The following is a 20,949-nucleotide window of genomic DNA, read 5'->3' as shown; positions in this document are numbered from 1 at the left end:
ATATTAATCATTCTAATAATAATAATAATAGATAGATATTATATATTAATCATTCTAATAATAATAATAATAATAGATAGATATTATATATATTAATCATTCTAATAATAATAATAGATAGATATTATATATATTAATAATAATAATAATAATATATGTTTAAAAGGACACTAAGCTTAGCAGCTTTAAAACTGTTTTAGTTAATTTAACTGTGAGCCATCAGACTTTATGTCTCTATTGTCTCTTTACTTTCATTAGAACCACAAGAAGAAAAAAGAAAAAGAGAAGAAGCAGATGGAAAGAAAAAGCCGGGCGGGTTATTTGAGTGAGTGAAACCAAGAGAGAGCTGGTTCCTCTTTTAGCTGAGAGATCAACTGGTAAACTTCCTGATCGAGCTCAGTCTGCTGCTGCTGCTCTCATTACCACACACACTCAGAGAAAGAGTTTAAAGGGATGAACGCCAGCCGAGGACATGAGGATTAATCTTTACACGCTCACCACCATCTAGAAGAACATTTACACCACAACCAGAACCAGAACCAGAACCGGTCCACTGATCTGTTGAACAGAGGTGAGTCACTTTAATCTGTCTTCTGTTGGACGGAGAGAAACAAACTGTAAAGATGAAAACAGACAAAGAGACGAGCTGATAGTTTAACATGCAGGACTGAATCATAAAGTTCTCTGTTACTGGGCCATAATTACACCATAATGATATGCAGCGTTACAACAAGGATGCTCTGTTCAAAAAGAGGAACTAGACAACAACCAGCCAACCAACAACCAGCCAGCCAACAACCAGCAAACCAGCCAGCTAACCACCGCCTAAAGCTGCTGTAGACCAGATAATATAAAATAATATAATATAATCTGGAGAGGAACATGGAGGTTATCTAACGTTTTATTACAGTTTATTATTCATGTTGAGTTTCACCAACTTCAGCTTTTATCTTCATTCAACTCTGTCTGTGTGTGTGTGTGTGTGAGTGTGTGTGTGTGTGTGTGTGTGTGTGTGTGTGTGTGTGTGTGTGAGTGTGTGTGTGTGTGTGTGTGTGTGTGTGTGTGTGTTATTTTTAGCCTGTCCATCTCGACTGAAGCAGAAACTAGTTTCTCTTCTGTTTCTCTCCACTGTCTAAACATTAACTTTCAGTTTTACATGTTCAATGATCTGAAAATAACACAAAGAAAGAAACGAGAAGTAATCAGATTACTATACTGCAGTAAAAGTACTAATACACACTGTGAAATGACTCCACTACAGTAAAAGTACTAATACACACTGTGACATGACTCCACTACAGTAAAAGTACTAATACACACTGTGAAATGACTCCACTACAGTAAAAGTACTAATACACACTGTGAAATGACTCCACTACAGTAAAAGTACTAATACACACTGTGAAATGACTCCACTACAGTAAAAGTACTAATACACACTGTGAAATGACTCCACTACAGTAAAAGTACTAATACACACTGTGAAATGACTCCACTACAGTAAAAGTACTAATACACACTGTGAAATGACTCCACTACAGTAAAAGTACTAATACACACTGTGAAATGACTCCACTACAGTAAAAGTACTAATACACACTGTGAAATGACTCCACTACAGTAAAAGTACTAATACACACTGTGAAATGACTCCACTACAGTAAAAGTACTAATACACACTGTGAAATGACTCCACTACAGTAAAAGTACTAATACACACTGTGAAATGACTCCACTACAGTAAAAGTACTAATACACACTGTGAAATGACTCCACTACAGTAAAAGTACTAATACACACTGTGAAATGACTCCACTACAGTAAAAGTATTAATACACACTGTGAAATGACTCCACTACAGTAAAAGTACTAATACACACTGTGAAATGACTCCACTACAGTAAAAGTACTAATACACACTGTGAAATGACTCCACTACAGTAAAAGTACTAATACACACTGTGAAATGACTCCACTACAGTAAAAGTACTAATACACACTGTGAAATGACTCCACTACAGTAAAAGTACTAATACACACTGTGGAATGACTCCACTACAGTAAAAGTACTAATACACACTGTGAAATGACTCCACTACAGTAAAAGTACTAATACACACTGTGAAATGACTCCACTACAGTAAAAGTACTAATACACACTGTGGAATGACTCCACTACAGTAAAAGTACTAATACACACTGTGAAATGACTCCACTACAGTAAAAGTACTAATACACACTGTGAAATGACTCCACTGCAGTAAAAGTACTAATACACACTGTGAAATGACTCTACTACAGTAAAAGTACTAATACACACTGTGAAATGACTCCACTACAGTAAAAGTACTAATACACACTGTGAAATGACTCCACTACAGTAAATGTCCTGCATTCATAACTTACTGAAGTAAAAGTACCAGCATCAAAATGTACTTAAAGTATCAAAAGTAAAAGTACTCATTATGCAGAATGAACCACTCAGATTGTTTTATATATTATAAATATATTATTAGATTATTTGTATTGATGTATTTATGTAAGCAGCGTTTTAATTTAGTAAAGACAGGACTCATTTAACTACTTAATATACTGTTATAAGATTTAATAAAAGAAATGAATTTTATTTTTCAAATATAATTGATCATATATTTGATGTTAAATATTGATGTGATAAGTAACTGAAGCTGTCAGATAAATGTAGTGAAGTAAGAGTACACTGTAAAAAATATTTGTATAAATTACAGTAAAACAGTCTAATCGCGTCAGAAATCGGGCATAAAATTAAAAATGTAATATCACCGCAGTAGATGCTTTTAATTACTGTAAATCAAAGAATAGAACAAATATTCTAAACTGTAGAAAACAGTTTTTAATGTAAAATGAAAACAGAAAACCATAATGTCACAAGGACACAATCACCTAAAACTCTAAAGTCTAAATCACAGTTTTTGTTGATATTTTCATTTAAATGTACAGTATAAAACACTCACTGTGTTTTTATGGTGAAGTTCTGGCGACCACAGCTGTATTATTTATTTATAGTATTTTACCATAAATTAAACAGATTTTTTTACAGTGGAAATGGAAATACTCAAGTAAAGTACAAGTACCTCAAAATTCTAATTAAACCTCAAATACTTGAGTAAATGTACTTAGTTACTTTCCTTCACTAACTCCTACAGACAGACAGTAAATAAAGCCAGTTCTGTCTGAAGATTATAAGGACATACTTTATTAAACTAAATATATTTCACTTTCATATCAATGATCAATATCACCAGAATGAGGCACAGTTCATTATTTTGTGCTAAAATAATACTTTCTATATTTTTAAACATATTTTTGATTCACAAATTCATTACCGTAATGGTTCCCCCACACTTATATGCAATAAATATTTAATAAACTTTATAAAAACGAATATACATTTGTTTAAAAATGTATAATTTAACAGAATATAATCAAACATAATGATTTTTAACAATGTTTAAGAACAAAATCTGATTGAAAATTGATGATAAAATGGTTAAATGTTACGGTAATGATAGAATAGTTTGAATTAAAATATGTGTGTATTTTAATAAAATACATGTTGATGATACCAGCTACTCTGGAGCATATTTAAGAGCTTCACAAAGAAAAACAACAACAAAAAAACAACCTATTTTTGTTTTTTTTAATATAAAAATGTGTTACAGTATTGAATTTTGCTCAGTATCTCTAAAAATGTAAAAAAAATACATGAAACATTTTCAAATATATTCTAAATGTATATGAAACAGTGAGTTTAGATTGTAAATGTTATAAAGGGTCAATAGAATATGTCTGAATCACCATCAGACATGTTTGTGTTTGTGCTATAAATAGTTTCTATGTTAAAGAGAAAGACTTTAATCCAACAGAGACTCTGAGAAGCTTTAGTCTGTTATAACACTGTTACACTATGACATCACACTGGAAACTACCCCAGTCAGCATATATATATAATATAATATTATACTGCAGCAGATACTTTTCAGTTTTTAGATTTAGTATCACAAAATCATCTGCTGACATTTTCTATCACTGCAAAAAACATCAAGCTCACCAAGTATTTTCTTCTTCTATCATCAATATTATCTTAATTATATTGTTCTGAGTATAATTTACCTGCTGACCATAGCTTTATGTGCTTATTTAATTATTATTATTATTATTATGTGCTTATTCTAAGAACATGAGTCTTCACAGGGATTCAGTCTTGTGTAAAGACTTGTTTTTAGGATTGACATTGTGAGCTTTTTCATGCTTTTCAATCTCTTCAACTGTTGAATATGGTGAGTTTTTACCTCAAATATTGGCTCCAGTTGAGAGTTTTAGTTGCATGGAGTTTAAATGTTATTTCAAAAGCATTTTCTACCACCAGTATCTACCCACAGATACTGGAATGAGGAAAAAAAACATGCTCGTTTCACGTATTTCTGCCTTATTTTACTGTTACTACAGTCAGGCTTTTCAGGCCAAAAAATCACAAATTATGTGAGAAAAAATTCACAAATTTAAGAGAAAAAAAGCAAGAAAATTAAGAGAAAAAATCTCAAATTTTCAAGCCACAATTGCTTGAAATAAGGATTTATTTATTTATTTGAATACATCATTGTTTTTCCAGTTTTTAGATATTTTTACTTACTTAAATAATTCTTACAAAGAAACATTTACTTGCTGCTCTGGCAGATAATTTGACTTGTTTCCAGCGTGTATTTTCTTAATTCTAGTAATTTATTTCTCGTTTTTGCAGTGAAATGAATGATTTGTTCTATAAATGTGAGATAAAAGTCTAAACTAATTAATGTCACATTGAGACTGAAGCTACCAAGCAGAATGCAGAAAAGTTGAGATCTTCTGTTAAAAGTAGGAATAAAAAACTAAATGAATAAATGAACAAATAACCCAACTGGTTGTTTTTACCTCAAATATTTGAGAGACAACAAAGACAATGGAGTTAAATCAAATGAATCTTGATATTTGACGCAATATTTTAGGTTTAAGTGACTTTTTGCACAAATCTTTGTTGTATCGAAAAGGAAAAAATAGTTACAAACTGCAAAAAAGTGACAAGATAAAAACAGTAAATCTGAGGGAAATGATCTTGCTGCATGGACAGATAATTTACCTTGACAAGATTTATTAAATTAAGATTATTAAATCTAGAAATAAGCATGTTGAACACTTAAAATAATAAATGAACTCTTAAACCAGATAAAGTAAAGCAGCCAGCAGTGATGAACTGGCCCGAGCAGAGTGACCTGATGATTATTTGGTTCTTACCAAGATAAAAAAAAACTTTAGATTTAGAAGTGTTAGATCATTGATCTGGTTTTAAGAGTTAATTTATTATTTTAAGTGTTCAACATGCTTATTTCTAGATTTAATAATCTTAATTTAATAAATCAAAGATCATTTCCCTCAGATTCAACCCCTGGAGGAAAGTAACTAAGTACATTTACTCAACTACTGGACTTAAGTATAATTTTGAGGTACTTGTACTTTACTTGAGGATTTCCATTGTATGTAACTTCATACTTCTACTTCACTACATTTATCTGACAGCTGTTGGGAATTAAGGACAACAATACACGATTCCTTCAACCATTACTAAATATTAATAAGGTCATTTGATTATAATTATATTCATAATGAATAATCAGTGTTCAGAATTGATAGTTTAGTCACTTTATGAGACTGATTATTATTTTATTTATTTATTTAACCTTTATTTAACCAGGGAATACCCCATTGAGATGAAGAAGCTCTTTTTCTTTAAGGGAGCCCTGGCCGAGAGGCAGCAAACACAGAATACAGTTACATATTTACATAACATACAGACCTTAAACACATCATGAGAAACAAGTGCATGTTGTGGAATTGACCTCAATAACTCTTAGTTTGGATTTAAAAGTGCTCAAAGAAACAGATTCAGTTAATTTCCATTCTTTCTGGCGCATATTTCAGCATAAGGTGCAGAGTAATTTAGGATGATTTAGATGAATTGGCTATATTTTTAACAGATGGTGCCCCAACGAGCTGAAATCAAGTCATGTCATTTATTATAATTAATAATTATTTATGATTGTTATTAATAATTCTTATAGCCATCTAACCACACTTTTGAACTTTTGAGAGTGTCACTCAGGTTCCTCCCTAGATATCTGGTATCCTTATGGGAGGGATATCAGTTATCATAACGCCCTTTTATTTACATATTTGACGCCCTGTTGGGGTTTAATTTATTCATAAAACAGCCATCTTTAATTCCCAAAACAGCTTCAGTTACTTTTGACATGAAAATCGTGATACATTTAAAGTGATAAGATGTTTTTTATTACTTTTTTTTTTTAATTAAACCTCATAACAGTAAATTAAGTAGATAAAATGAGCCCAGTCTGAGGAAATTAAAACGATGCTTACATAAATGCATCAGGACAAATGATCTGATCATATTTAAGTAATCTGATCATATTTAAGTACATTTTGATGCTGATACTTTTGTACTTTTACTTCAGTAAGTTTTGAATGCAGGACTTTTACTGTATTGGAGTCATTTCACAGTGTGTATTAGTACTTTTACTGCAGTAAAGGATCTGAATAATAATAATAATCCAGCGTAGGATAAGAAAGTAAAGCTGATGCTTGAGGTTCCAGCAGCATCCTGTGTGGTTCTCCAGAGTTCTGGTGGATTCTGGTCTTGGCTAATGGAGGACTAACCAGTTCTCAGTATTGGGGAACAAGATGTGAAGTTATGGAATCCAGGAGTAACTATTGAGTTTCACAAAGAGCTGAGCCTGTGGTAACTCTTCTCCTTTACTATCTGACACCAACACTTCCCCATGTTAGTTCCCCTTCAGGCTCCTGAAGGGTAAATGCACTCAAATAAATAACTAGAATTAAGCAAATACATGATGGAAACAAGTCAAATTATCTGCCAGAGCAGTAAGTTAATGTTTCTTTGTAAGAATTATTTAAATCAGTAAAAATATCTAGAAACTGGAAAAACAATGATGTTTAGAAATAAATACAAATATTCTTATCTTGAGGAATTGTGGCTTGAAAAGCCCGACTGTAAAACATTAAAATAAGCCAGAAATACTTGAAACGAGCACGTTTTGGTGATAGAAAACACTTTTGAAATATCATTTAAACTCCTTGCAACTAAAACTCTCAACTGGAGCCAATATTTGAGGTAAAAACTCACCATGTCCAACAGTTGAATAGATTGAAAAGCATGAAAAAGCTCACAATGTCAATCCTAGAACAAACATTCACACAATAAGATAATTAAATAAGCACATAATAATAATACTAATAATTAAATAAGCACATGAAGCTATGGTCAGCAGGTAAATTATACTCAGAACAAGATAATTCAGATACTATTGATGGATAGAAGAAGAAAATACTTGGTGAGCTTCATGTTTTTTGCAGTGTGTGTCTGCTGGCTGTGTAAATATCTGATGTCAGCAAAAGAAAATACAAAGAAAATGTTCTTGGAGTTCACAGTACTTCCCAACAGAGTATTTATGTACCATAAAAATAATACGTAGACAACCACAGGCTATTTGGTAGCATAATGTACACATGCAACTAAGTACATTTACTCAACTACTGGACCTAAGTATTATTTACTTGTACTTTACTTAAGTATTTCCATCTTATGTAACTTTATACTTCTACTTCACTACATTTAGAGACAAATATTTAACTTTTTATTCGACTACATTTATCTGACAGCTTTAGTTACTTTACAGGTCGAGATTTAACATAAAAACACATCTAAAGTGATTTAACTTGTTGTTTTTTAAATTATAACAGAATATTAAGTAGTTTGAATGAGCCCTGTCTTGATTAAATGTAATGCTGCTTACAGAAATGCATCAATAATAATAATAATAATAATAATAATCTAATAATATATTTATAATATATAAAACAATCTGAGTGGGTCCATTCTGCATAACGAGTACTTTCATTTTTGATACTTTAAGTACATTTTGATGCTGACACTTCATTTCACAGTGTGTATTAGTACTTTTACTGTAGTGGAGTCATTTCACAGTGTGTATTAGTACTTTTACTGCAGTAAAGGATCTGAATACTTCCACCTCTGGTGTTCAGGTTCAGTTTTTATCAGTCTGGCTGGAGGAACCATGAGGGAGCTAACAGTGTTCTAGATAAACGCTGTAGTGTCATGTAGCTTGGTGTAACAAGGGGAACTAATACCTGTAATAATAGAACAACTAATACCTGTAATAATAGAACAACTAATACCTGTAATAATAGAACAGGTACCCACTAGTGAATAACAAACTACAGTGGAAGTTCTTAGTAAGATCGATAGGATAATAATTCTATAATGTGTTGCTATGTACTGAGCTGTATAACTCCAGAGTCATGACTTGTTGCTGGCTGTAATCTAAAGCGTTACCATAGTAACTATATTTGGCGGCTGTGGCTCAGGTGGTAGAGCGGTCGCCCACTGATCGGTGGTTCGATCCCCGACCATGGCAGCCTACATGTCCAAGTGCCCTTGAGCAAGATCCTGAAGCCCAAACTGCTCCGACGCTGCGTTCATCAGGGTGAGAATGAATTCCAGATGGTGCTACGGGTCACCATCATAGAACCACAGACTCTATCTAAATAATGTCTGTAGTGACGTCTGGTTGGTTCGTGGCCCGTTGGACCATCAGTTCAGCGTTCCACTCTCAGTCTCCATCTTGTTTCCATCTCAGAGAACTGAGCAGCGACTCCTTGGAGTGTCTGTTAGAACAACAGAACCCTGAACAAGACATTTAATGAACAAAACGTTCTAATAAACTGTCATTAAGTCAAAATACAGTCAAAGGGTCAAAGTTATGCTTAGTGGTCTGTTAGGTGGTTCTATGGGTCCTTTAGGTGGTTCTATGGTCCTTTAGGTGGTTCTTGTGGTCCTTTAGGTGGTTCTATGGTCCTTTAGGTGGTTCTATGGGTCCTTTAGGTGGTTCTTGTGGTCCTTTAGGTGGTTGTAAGGATTCTTTAAGCGGTTCTACGGTCCGTTAGGTGGTTGTAAGGGTCCTTTAGGTGGTTCTTGTGGTCCTTTAGGTGATTCTACAGTCTTTTAGGTTGTTCTATGGTCTTTTAGGTGGTTCTATGTGTCCTTTAGGTGGTTCTACGGGTCCTTTAGGTGGTTCTACGGGTCCTTTAGGTGGTTCTATGTGTCCTTTAGGTGGTTCTACGGTCCATTAGGTGGTTGTAAGGGTCCTTTAGGTGGTTCTTGTGGTCCTTTAGGTGATTCTACAGTCTTTTAGGTTGTTCTATGGTCTTTTAGGTGGTTCTATGTGTCCTTTAGGTGGTTCTACGGGTCCTTTTGGTGGTTCTACTGGTCCTTTAGGTGGTTCTATGTGTCCTTTAGGTGGTTCTATGTGTCCTTTAGGTGGTTCTACGCGTCCTTTAGGTGGTTCTATGGTCCTTTAGGTGGTTTACGGGTCCTTTAGGAAATATACTGTAATATTTAATGGTAAAATCTTTAATTTATAAAGTATTTTCTTGTCAATTATATGGCAGAACAGCGTTTGTTTTGATATAAAAACGTTTTATTTTTTACGGTAAAATATGGAATAAAATGTCAATCTTGAACGTGAATTCAACAACAGTGCTAATATCATTTTACCGTAATATTTAAAAAAGTTTTACCATATTTCTTAGGGTAAAGTTCTGGCAACCAGCAGCTGGTTTTACCATAAAACAACAGTGAATGTTTGACAGTAGAGTCTCAGTGAGACAGAAGGGAAAGGTTATTATCAGGTTTGTTGGTTGTATTTGATCTGATCAGTCAGTTAATGTTGGTTCTTTATACTAAGGTCGTCATCATACTAAGATGTTCAACTCCATACCGATGAAAATATTCACCACCAGGATAAAAACAAAGACCCCAGAATTTAACAGAAATATTTGCAACATGCAACATGTAAAAATGAACAGAACCACAGGTTAAATATTTATAATAAAAACGGTTGCGCAAAAACAAACTGCAGCTCTGATAACAAGCTTCAGGTCTGAGGAAGTGAAAATAACATGTCCTCTGCCACAGCTCTGTTTATTTTCACAGCTTCTGGGGACTCGGCATCATGTTTTATTGTTGGTAGAGTCGGCTTTTCTCTGCATCAATACTTTATAAATGAGTATCATATCCGGATACAATGTTTTAGTGTCGATACTTTTGACAACCCTACTTTATACTACAGGACAGAAAACCCTTCCTCCATTTATAGCTTCTCAAATGTTCTATAATAAAAGTTACTTCTGTTCCTTTGACCATAAATAGAGACGGAGGCTGCGTCATGGTGGTTAATCTGCTCTAAATGTGCTGTAATGTTCTGTAATGTTCTGGCCTGTGGTGACTGACTCACTCCTGTTTTAGAACCACAGGTTCTTCAATCGTCCAGCTCTTATTATACATCTGCTGATGAAATTACACGTTCTTTTACATGAAAAATGGGCTTTCAGTGGTTAACACTAGCACACTGACCCCACTAACTGTTTGCTTTATGACTCTTTCTCTTCTTGTTCCTGTTCTCTAACTTTCATGTGACACATAAACATGACCAGGTCATTAACCCTTTTACCCCCTGCTAATGGACAACATGGGTCTAAATGATACATTCTATATATTCTTGACAAGATTTATTAAATTAAGATTATTAAATCTAGAAATAAGCATGTTGAACACTTAAAAAAAGAAATGAACTCTTAAAACCAGATAAAAAAAGATCTAACACTTCTAAATGTGAGGCCAACAGCCGGCTCAGATCTACCCACAGTACAGCAGAACGTCTGGGGGTCTCCATTAGACCTGTAACCCAACAGCAGAACGTCTGGGGGTCTCCATTAGACCTGTAACCCAACAGCAGAACGTCTGGGGGTCTCCATTAGACCTGTAACCCAACAGCAGAACGTCTGGGGGTCTCCATTAGACCTGTAACCCAACAGCAGAACGTCTGGGGGTCTCCATTAGACCTGTAACCCACCAGCAGAACGTCTGGGGGTCTCCATTAGACCTGTAACCCAACAGCAGAACGTCTGGGGGTCTCCATTAGACCTGTAACCCAACAGCAGAACGTCTGGGGGTCTCCATTAGACCTGTAACCCAACAGCAGAACATCTGGGGGTCTCCATTAGACCTGTAACCCAACAGCAGAACGTCTGGGGGTCTCCATTAGACCTGTAACCCAACAGCAGAACGTCTGGGGGTCTCCATTAGACCTGTAACCCAACAGCAGAACGTCTGGGGGTCTCCATTAGACCTTTAACCCACCAGCAGAACGTCTGGGGGTCTCCATTAGACCTGTAACCCAACAGCAGAACGTCTGGGGGTCTCCATTAGACCTGTAACCCAACAGCAGAACGTCTGGGGGTCTCCATTAGACCTGTAACCCAACAGCAGAACGTCTGGGGGTCTCCATTAGACCTGTAACCCAACAGCAGAACATCTGGGGGTCTCCATTAGACCTGTAACCCAACAGCAGAACGTCTGGGGGTCTCCATTAGACCTGTAACCCAACAGCAGAACGTCTGGGGGTCTCCATTAGACCTGTAACCCAACAGCAGAACGTCTGGGGGTCTCCATTAGACCTTTAACCCACCAGCAGAACGTCTGGGGGTCTCCATTAGACCTGTAACCCAACAGCAGAACGTCTGGGGGTCTCCATTAGACCTGTAACCCAACAGCAGAACGTCTGGGGGTCTCCATTAGACCTGTAACCCAACAGCAGAACGTCTGGGGGTCTCCATTAGACCTGTAACCCAACAGCAGAACGTCTGGGGGTCTCCATTAGACCTGTAACCCAACAGCAGAACGTCTGGGGGTCTCCATTAGACCTAGGAACTAGGCACTAGGAACACGTTACAGTAAAGTAATGTCAGAAGTTACTAACACAGTTTCTGTTCATATATTACAATTATTCCCACATCTAATAACTGTTACTGCTCTATAGTGTGAGTTCATATCACATGAAGATCCGTTCGGACCAGAGAACAAAGAGAACAAAGGCATTTTGTTTAGAGGCAGCAGCATTTTAATGTATTTCACACATGATTCCCTCTGGTGTTTCCTGACTCGTGATGAGCTTACAGAGACAGAATGAGGCTGAAGGCTCCAGTCATGCCTGGTTTGGTCATTTATTTCTGATTTGACACTGCTGCTGCCATCAGCACTCTCTCCTTTATATTGACGTTATATTGACCAGTTATAAAGAACAACATGGACACAATCAGCTTCCTCTTAGTTGTTTTGGGGTTGAAACTCTACACAACCTGTGCTACACAACTTGTAGTTTCCATGGTGGAACGGAAAATGCTTTTTTACTAATACTAATATTTTATTCATATATGAAAAAGAAAAATCTAAGCACAAACATGCTAGAATAGCTTTGTTCTGTTTGTGCAGAGATGCTGCTGGAAAAGAGTTTAAAACAGGCGGTTAAAGGCAGGAAAACAACTTTCAGAGCAAGAATTACTCTGATGCTTGTTTATATATTACAGTTTATTTTTGCTACAAACACCATGCCAGAGTATTTTACAGTGGAGTAATAAAAATTAAAAGCAATAAAAAAATTAAACTGTAAAAACACTGTTTTGTCTGATATAAACATTTACAGTGTTTCATTGTAACTGAAACTGAATTAACTCATTTATCATTTTACGTCTTTTTTCACCCTAAAATCTACAGACAGACTGAGAACATCAACAGTCAGTCTGCTGACTGTTGATGTGCTTTATCTGGTCTCAGTTATCTGCATTCTGTTTAATTCTTCTCTATCTAATAACATATTCTCAGACTCAACCATATAATCTACCACGCCAATAAAAACATTTCACACAAAATTACAAAAACACACACAAAAACATTAAACTTTTTTTTTTTTTTACAAAAAACATACAAAAATATAAAAACACACAAAAATTGCAAAAAAAAACCACACCAAAAACATTAAAACATTTTTTACAAAAAACACACATAAAAGCACAAAAAACCCCACAAAAACACACACAAAATTACAAAAAACACACAAAAACACACACAAAATTACAAAAAACACACAAAACACATAAAAACACACACAAAAAAAACACATAAAAACACACACAAAATTACAAAAAACACACACAAAAAAACCACATAAAAACCCACACAAAATTACAAAAAACACACAAAAACACACCAAAAAAATTAAAAATTGGTAAACATTTTTACAAAAACACACACAAATAAACACACAAAAACACATAAAAACACACACAAAAAAACCCACATAAAAACACACACAAAATTACAAAAAACACACAGAAAAACACACCAAAAACATTAAACATTGGTCAACATTTTTACAAAAAACAGCCAAAGAAATGAGAAAGACTACAGATAAAAACATATAAATCTAAAACCATCCCGTGTGACATCGAGGGAATCTGACTGTGTCCAGTGACTCAGTGTCTCCATGTAAATGTGCAGCAGCCATCGGGAACATTGTTCCTGAGCAGAACAAAGGCAGTGTGTTAGAACACACACACACACACACACACACACACACACACACACACGGAGTGAAGGAAGTCGTGTTTATGATAAGCCCTAAAGAGAGCAGCTCTGTTACCATGACAACAGATCGGCTATGATTGTCTGTGGGGTCACATGTCACCATGGAACCACAAACACACATTCTAAGTGTACAGTTCAAAGATACAGGAACGTTTATAGCAGCAGGTGGTTCTCTGAACTCATTTACTGTCTCAGCTCATTTACATTCAAACATTCATCAAACAATCATTTGCATGAAGTTCCTAACAGAAAATAAAGTTCTCTGACTTGAATTGAATTGAATTTCCCTGCTGCTGTTCAGTGGTTAGAGATGGAAACTGTTGCGTTTGAAGCTTCAGACTCAGGAAGTGACGCTGTTCTTTGGGTCAGAATTTGTGGTGTGAACATATTTGCTTCCTTTTTTTTTATTCAAACCTTGTTCCTCTTTAGATGTCTAATCGCAGGAGAACAGGCTCCGTCACACTTTACTGACACACTGTAAAAAAACATCTATTTCATTTACGGTAAAAACCGCCAGCTGTGGTTGAGAGAAGTTAAAATATACAGTAAGTGGGTTTTCTAATGTCGATTCAGATATAATGATATTCAGATATAATGTTCAGCAAAAACTGTCATTTAGACGGAGGAGTCCCTTTATTTTTAGCTCACTAGTTGTTTCATTGGGACATTTTGGTATTTCTCCTTTAATTTTGCATGAAAAAAAACTGTGTTTTCTACATTTAAACCACAAAACATTCTTGATTTACGTAATTATTAGCGTCTACTGCTGTGATATGACATTTTTAATTTAACGCCCTATTTCTGATGCAGTTTGACAGAGTTTTGGTGTTTTTACTGTGTAGAACATGGAGGTCAGTGATGCTGGTGCTAACTAACTGGCCTAGTTTGGTTCTGTAGAAACATCAGTTATTGATTCATTTCACGTCAGGAGAGTAAACAACAACATGCTCTAAAATCACCCTCATTCATTCACATGTTATTTAATATAATAGTGTTATTTAATATAATATTGTTATTTAGTGCTGCTGTGTGTTTCTGTGCTCTATCTTTTGATATCAACTTATTTTATGATTGAATATTCCAAGTATTCTTTAAATATCTTGTTTTTGATAACAACTGATCATTATTTACATTTTGCCTCTCATACTTTATGAAGAAAACAAGGTTTAGTATTATTAGAGAGCTAACTACTTGGCTAAGTAGCTTGCTAAGCTAACTACTTAGCCAAGAAGTTAGCTAAGTAGTTAGCTTAGCAAGCTACGTAGCTAACTACTTAGCCAAGAAGTTAGTTAAGTATTTAGCTTAGCAAGCTACTTAGCTAACTACTTAGCCAAGAAGTTAGCTAAGTAGTTAGCTTAGCAAGCTATTTAGCTAACTACTTAGCCAAGAAGTTAGCTAAGTAGTTAGCTTAGCAAGCTACTTAGCTAAATACTTAGCCAAGAAGTTAGCTAAGTAGTTAGCTTAGCAAGCTATTTAGCTAAATACTTAGCCAAGAAGTTAACTAAGTAGTTAGCTTAGCAAGCTATTTAGCTAACTACTTAGCCAAGAAGTTAGCTAAGTAGTTAGCTTAACAAGCTACTTAGCTAAAAATGGATATGGGTCATTTTTGACTCATGTTGTGCATTAGAAGAGTAGTGACACAAAAAGGGATTTTACTAAAAAATGAATAAAGGAAAACATAAAATGAGGATGTATGATGATCAAAAACAAACTAATTGAGGAAAACCTGGAATACTGAATGATGAAAATAATTTATTGTAAAGATATAGAACATAAAAACTCTGAGGTGACTGTAGAGCATGCTGGGCATCAAAGGGTTAACTGTATTCATTGTTTATGATAACTGTGTTTAAATGCTGTAACGTGTCTCTTTATGCTGCTTTGTTCTTGTTCAGGTCTCCTGGAAAAGAGATTTTTTTAATCCCAATGAAGCTTTTAGCTGCTTCAATAAAGGAGATATATTTATATTCACCACTGTAACTATTTCAACACAGTCTGTTCAGGTCTCTATTCATCAGGTTTTAAACAATAATAATAATAATAATAATAATAATCATGTCTGTGAACAAAGAAAACTGAACTAGAATGAATCATTGTAAACATAAATGATCTCAATAATAGAGAGAAGACTTTATTCCCACACAGCAGCACAGTGTCTCATTATGTCATTCATAAACTCATTTAATACTTTAATTTATCATATATAAACGTGTTCATGCTCTCATTATAGATGTGTTGTTGTTGTTGTTGTTGTTTATCCCTGAGGACTCGTCCTAGAAACACAACAGCTGTTTATCTCACAAACACCTGAAATGTCTCTAAATAATGCAGATACACAGCAAGTCCCTCTAGTGTAGGAGGACTGGGACTAGGAGGACTAGGACTAGGAGGACTAGGGGGACTAGGAGGACTAGGACTAGGAGGACTAGGGGGAGTAGGTGTAAATGCTGCATAAATTAAAGATTTTACCATTAAATATGACAGTATATTTCTGTTAGAGATATGGTGTTTAGTACATTTAACAGAGAGAAAAAGTATTTCTACAATACATAAATGCAAAAATGACAGTGATGCTTGTATATATATTACATTAAATACATATTCCAGTGGAGTAATGTGTTTTACAAAAAAAAAAGTTGATATAAACATTTACAGTGTTTCATTTTTACTGAAACTGAATGAACTCATTTATCATTTTACGTCTTTTACTGTCATGTTTATCAGTTTTCACCCTGACATCAGGTGACAGATGTTTTAACAGATGTAACCATCCAGAGGTGTTCCTTCATGTGTTCTCCTGTCCTCCTGCAGGAGCACCATGGGCTGTGTGGGCTCTAAGAAGGAGTCGGAGCCTCTCAGCAAGGTGTCGGGGAGCGAGAACCAGCAGAACCGAGCTCAGACGGCCCACTACGTCAAAGACCCCACAGCAGGGAGCTCCGGGAACAAAGCTGTAAGAACCTCAGCTAGAACCAGAACCACAGCAGGAACACACAACCAGAACCAGAACCAGAACCAGAACCACAGCTAGAACAGAACCAGAACCAGAACCAGAACCACAGCTAGAACAGAACCAGAACCAGAACCAGAACCAGAACCACAGCAGGGACATTTGGTCAGGGTCAGACAACTAAACATCTGGTTAAAATCAGTTATAAGTCAGTTTATATTCAATATTCAGCCATATTCTATATCCCTGAACTTCAGATCAATCAACATTAGAACAAAGGTCCTAAACTTCAAGTTTTTACTTTAAGACACCTTTAAAAATACAACTTCATTATGATTAGTTTAGTTTTTATTAGTTTTAATACAACTTCATTATGATTAGTTTAGTTTTTATTAGTTTTAATACAACTTCATTATTATTAGTTTAGTTTTATTAGTTTTAATACAACTTCATTATTAATAATCAAGTTATTAATTTCAGAAGTCTCGTTCATTGAGGATCAATAATCAATTCAAGTTAAATGTCTCTTTATATTTTCAGAAACTATATTAACAAATACATTAAAAACTGTCAATTTTTTTTTTTTACCAAGTTGTTGAAATAAAAACACAGCTAGTGTTGAGAGGCTGCAACATCTTTAACTATCTCTGTTTAACAGTTTAACAGTTTATTGAACCGTTTGTCCATTAAGACCAATGAAGGAACCAGTCAGAAGTTATGTTGATGTTAAACATGATGATGAAATCAGAGAAGTTGATGTTTATCACATGGCAACAACTGAACAAGGTCACATATTTAATAAGCATCGAAGAATCTACTCAGGTCCATTAAAGCTGCTGGGAAATATCATTCAGACTAGTTCATCTGTCAGATTAACAGAGCAGAAATAGTTTCAAGCTCAGAACATTTTTATATGATTATCAGTCATTAAACTAGTTGAATCACTAGAAACATAAAGTGTGTTGAACTAGCAGCTAAATGTAGTTAAAGTAGATGTTCAGTTAGACGTGGTTCATGTTAATCAGTGACAGAAATATTCCTTCCACTTCCTCCAGCAGCCTCTAATCTATATTAATTATTATACAACAATCAGCTGCCTGCTGGTGGAAACATCTTTATACAGTAACATGACGGTGTGTGACTAGAGGTCAGAGGTCACTCATCTGTCTGCAGCAGCTCACTAAAACATTATACCACATTAAACGGTTGTTTTTTTACATTTAAATGTAAATGTTCCTTTTCACTAACACAATCCTCTTTCTAATAGAAATGTTTGTCTGAAAAAAGTTGACAAAGACCAAAACGAAGAACATTTTCACTATAATATTAGTAGTTGTAGTTAGTTTTGGAACCACAAAATACAGTTTCAGTTAGTTATGGTTTTTTTTTTAAACTCTGGTTTTTATTTTTATTTCAGTTAGGGGAAATGTTTTTTATTCTAGTGTAGTTATGTTGTGGTTGGTGCTGGTTAACTATAATAACTTTGGTCCTCCAGCTGCAGAAACCTTCGTCTGTGTGAAAGCAGAAGAAGTGAATGTTAGAAGCAGTGAGAGTTATGATGAGAGAGTCTGCTGGAACTGGTTCTGTTACATGGACATGCTAATATATATATGTGTGTTCTGGGTGTGTGTGTGTGTGTGTGTGTGTGTGTGTGTGTGTGTGTGTGTGTGTGGTTTGCATACTGACTGGCCAGACTTTGATCTGCTGCTGCTTCCTGTCAGCTGACTGATTCAGCCTCAGTCAACAAAGAGGAAGTGACAGAAACAGACTGAGAGCTCACACACACACACACACACACACACACACACACACACACACGCACACACACCCAGAACACACACACACACACACACACACACACACCCAGAACACCCTGCTGCCTCCAGTTATCACACACACGTCTAAAACACGTCTTAACTTAATATCAGACTTTATGTCCTGAACTCTTTAAGTCGTTCCTCCAGGAGTTTTTTACTAAACCGTGGTCTCTTTTAAAACAAGTTTTTTTTTTATTTTAATGTATACTTTTAGCACAGAGACGTATTTTTAGACGTAATTATTTTTTTTAATTTAGACATTTAACATGGTTTATTGATCATGATTTTGGTTATTATCAATAAAACCATGTTAAATGTCTAGATGTCAGCTCTTAAATTAAACTCTTATCAGATATTTTTGTTGTTATCATTATATGTATATATATATATTTGATAAAACAAGAGAAAAGTGATAAATCTTTTTAGGATCCTGAAGCTTTAGTTGTGAATCTTTAATGCTTGGCTTCTCGTCCATGTTGTTTCCAGCAGCAGCTTTCAGCTGTTTGGATCAAAAATCCAGATCCTCAAATCTACCAAAGAACAGACAAACACAGTAACAAGCAGCTAGCAGAGACTGTTAATGTGTTTTACTACAATAAATGATTAGAATGACTAATATTTATATATATATATATACTGTGTGTTTCTCTCCAGAGCAAGATGCCGTCCATCGGTAAGAATGCAGACGGTGAGTCATCTTTATTTACATTCTGCTGCAAAAAACTGTCTCAAAACAAGATCAAAACACTAAATCTGAGGGAAAAGCTCCTCAAAACAAGAGAAATGATCTGGCTGCATGGACAGAACATTTACCTGGTTTTGACTGACAAGATTTCTAGAATTAAGATTGTTAAATGTAGAAATAAGATTATAGTGTGAAGTTGAACATTTAAAATGAGAAGTGAACTCTTAAAGCAAGATAAATGATCCAACACTTGTAAATCTGAAGTTGTTTTATCTTGGTAAGAAGCTAATAATGAGTGACCTGATGTGTTGTTTTAATATAAAGATGATGAGTAATGAGAGTTTGTGACCCTGTAACGTCTCAACATGTGAGGAAGAGGAAGGCCGACTCTCACCAGTCAGCTGCTGCTATTAATACACACCACCAGGAAGTCAGTTACATAGTCAAAGTGAGGGGAACCCACAGTTCACTCACACACACACACTTAATACAGTGCTGTCCTCTGGACAGAACAGTGGCGTTCTAGACCAGTTCTACTGTGGGCCCGAGGAGGGGCCAGTGTTTAACCCATAGGAACCTATGGTGACACGGTGTCACAAACATTTTAAATGTTCTAGTAATGTTCATGTATGTTTTCTCAGGTACATAAGTGTGTTTTTTAGTGTTCTACAGCTACAGTAGCTTGTTGAGAAGCCGTCCAATAAGGCAGTGTTATTTAGATTTATTTATTCTCGATTTATTATTATTTTGTTACTTAAAAGCAAATCTGAAATGGAATTTGTTGTCTAACAGCACTATTAAAGTCACAATTTTGATATATGTGGTGGAGATGAAAACAAAAAGGCAAATTTGTGTTTCTGTAAGCAGAAAAGGTGTCTAGTTTGTTCATTTAAAAATAAGATATATCATAAGGTCCACTTGGTCTGTGGTATATCCCCCATAATTTTCTTTTTTAAGGATTACTGGCTCTGGGTTCTTATGGGTTAATCAGAGGGGCACATTAAAAACAGCAAATATGATATTTAAGCATTCAAACCCTTTATTTTAGCTCTTTTAAAAATATAATTTAAGTTTATTTGGAAGATACAAATAATACATTGTATCAATAACTTTTCTACCACAATGACATTTCTCATTTTAGTGCGCAATTAGTTTTTTTATTTTGAAAGTGCAGTACAGTGAGAATGATCTTTTTTATATATTCACAAGCTTTTATTGCACAATTAAACTATTATCCAATGTTCATATTCTGGGTTCCTTTTGTGTACAAAAAATGGGTAAGAATTGTTCCGTCGTTCATCGTTATGAATTGATTATTTTATTATTAATTTGACACAGGGCCAGTGGCCCCTGGAGGCCCCTGTGGAGAACCACCACTGGTACAGAGTCATGTTGGGTGGAAACCTCATAAAAACCTTCCTCAAAATGTTTCAGAACACCAGAACACCTGCTTGGTTTCAGCTCCATGCTCATGTTTACATGTATCCATCACTTGTTGTTGTTGTTGTTTTTATTGTTCCTGCCGTGTGTCGTGTTGTTCTCTGTCACTGAAAACTAACAAGGGTTTTGGGATTTTAAAGTCTGATATCTATTCTAGAAGAGGAACATTTACAGATTACCAATATGGCAGCTGATAAAATACATTTTTAACTGGAATGAAAATGTATTTTGTACCCAAAAGACTCTAAATGTCCTCAGAAAGCTGCTTTCTTCAACCAGATTCAACATTATTCTACATTGTACAAAGAGCTGGGCGATACGGACCAAAAGTTATATCCTGATATATTTAGGCTGAATATCAATATATGATATTTATCCTGATATTTTTTATCTCAAAGTGAGAGCAAATGTTCGGTCAAAGTCAAATATAAAATGTCACAAGTAGTTT

The 20,949-nt window shown here is 35.0% G+C and overlaps 1 protein-coding gene across 1 annotated transcript in view; it reads left to right on the top strand.

The window, feature by feature from the left end:
- The first annotated feature begins 414 nt into the window (after positions 1–414).
- hck (HCK proto-oncogene, Src family tyrosine kinase) overlaps positions 415–20,949 on the top strand; it is a 32,432-nt gene continuing 11,897 nt past the window's right edge. Inside the window, exons 1-3 of the mRNA XM_059333695.1 lie at positions 415–571; positions 16,424–16,562; positions 19,031–19,064. Of these exons, the coding sequence (XP_059189678.1) occupies positions 16,431–16,562; positions 19,031–19,064 (166 nt within the window). The 5' untranslated portion in view covers positions 415–571; positions 16,424–16,430. The remainder of the gene's footprint in view (positions 572–16,423; positions 16,563–19,030; positions 19,065–20,949) is intronic.

This window comes from Centropristis striata, chromosome 5 (genome assembly GCF_030273125.1).
Source record: "Centropristis striata isolate RG_2023a ecotype Rhode Island chromosome 5, C.striata_1.0, whole genome shotgun sequence".
In the NCBI taxonomy this organism is placed as follows: domain Eukaryota; kingdom Metazoa; phylum Chordata; class Actinopteri; order Perciformes; family Serranidae; genus Centropristis; species Centropristis striata.
Note: the sequence above shows the minus strand (reverse complement) of the source record. Positions and strands in the feature narration are given on the sequence as shown.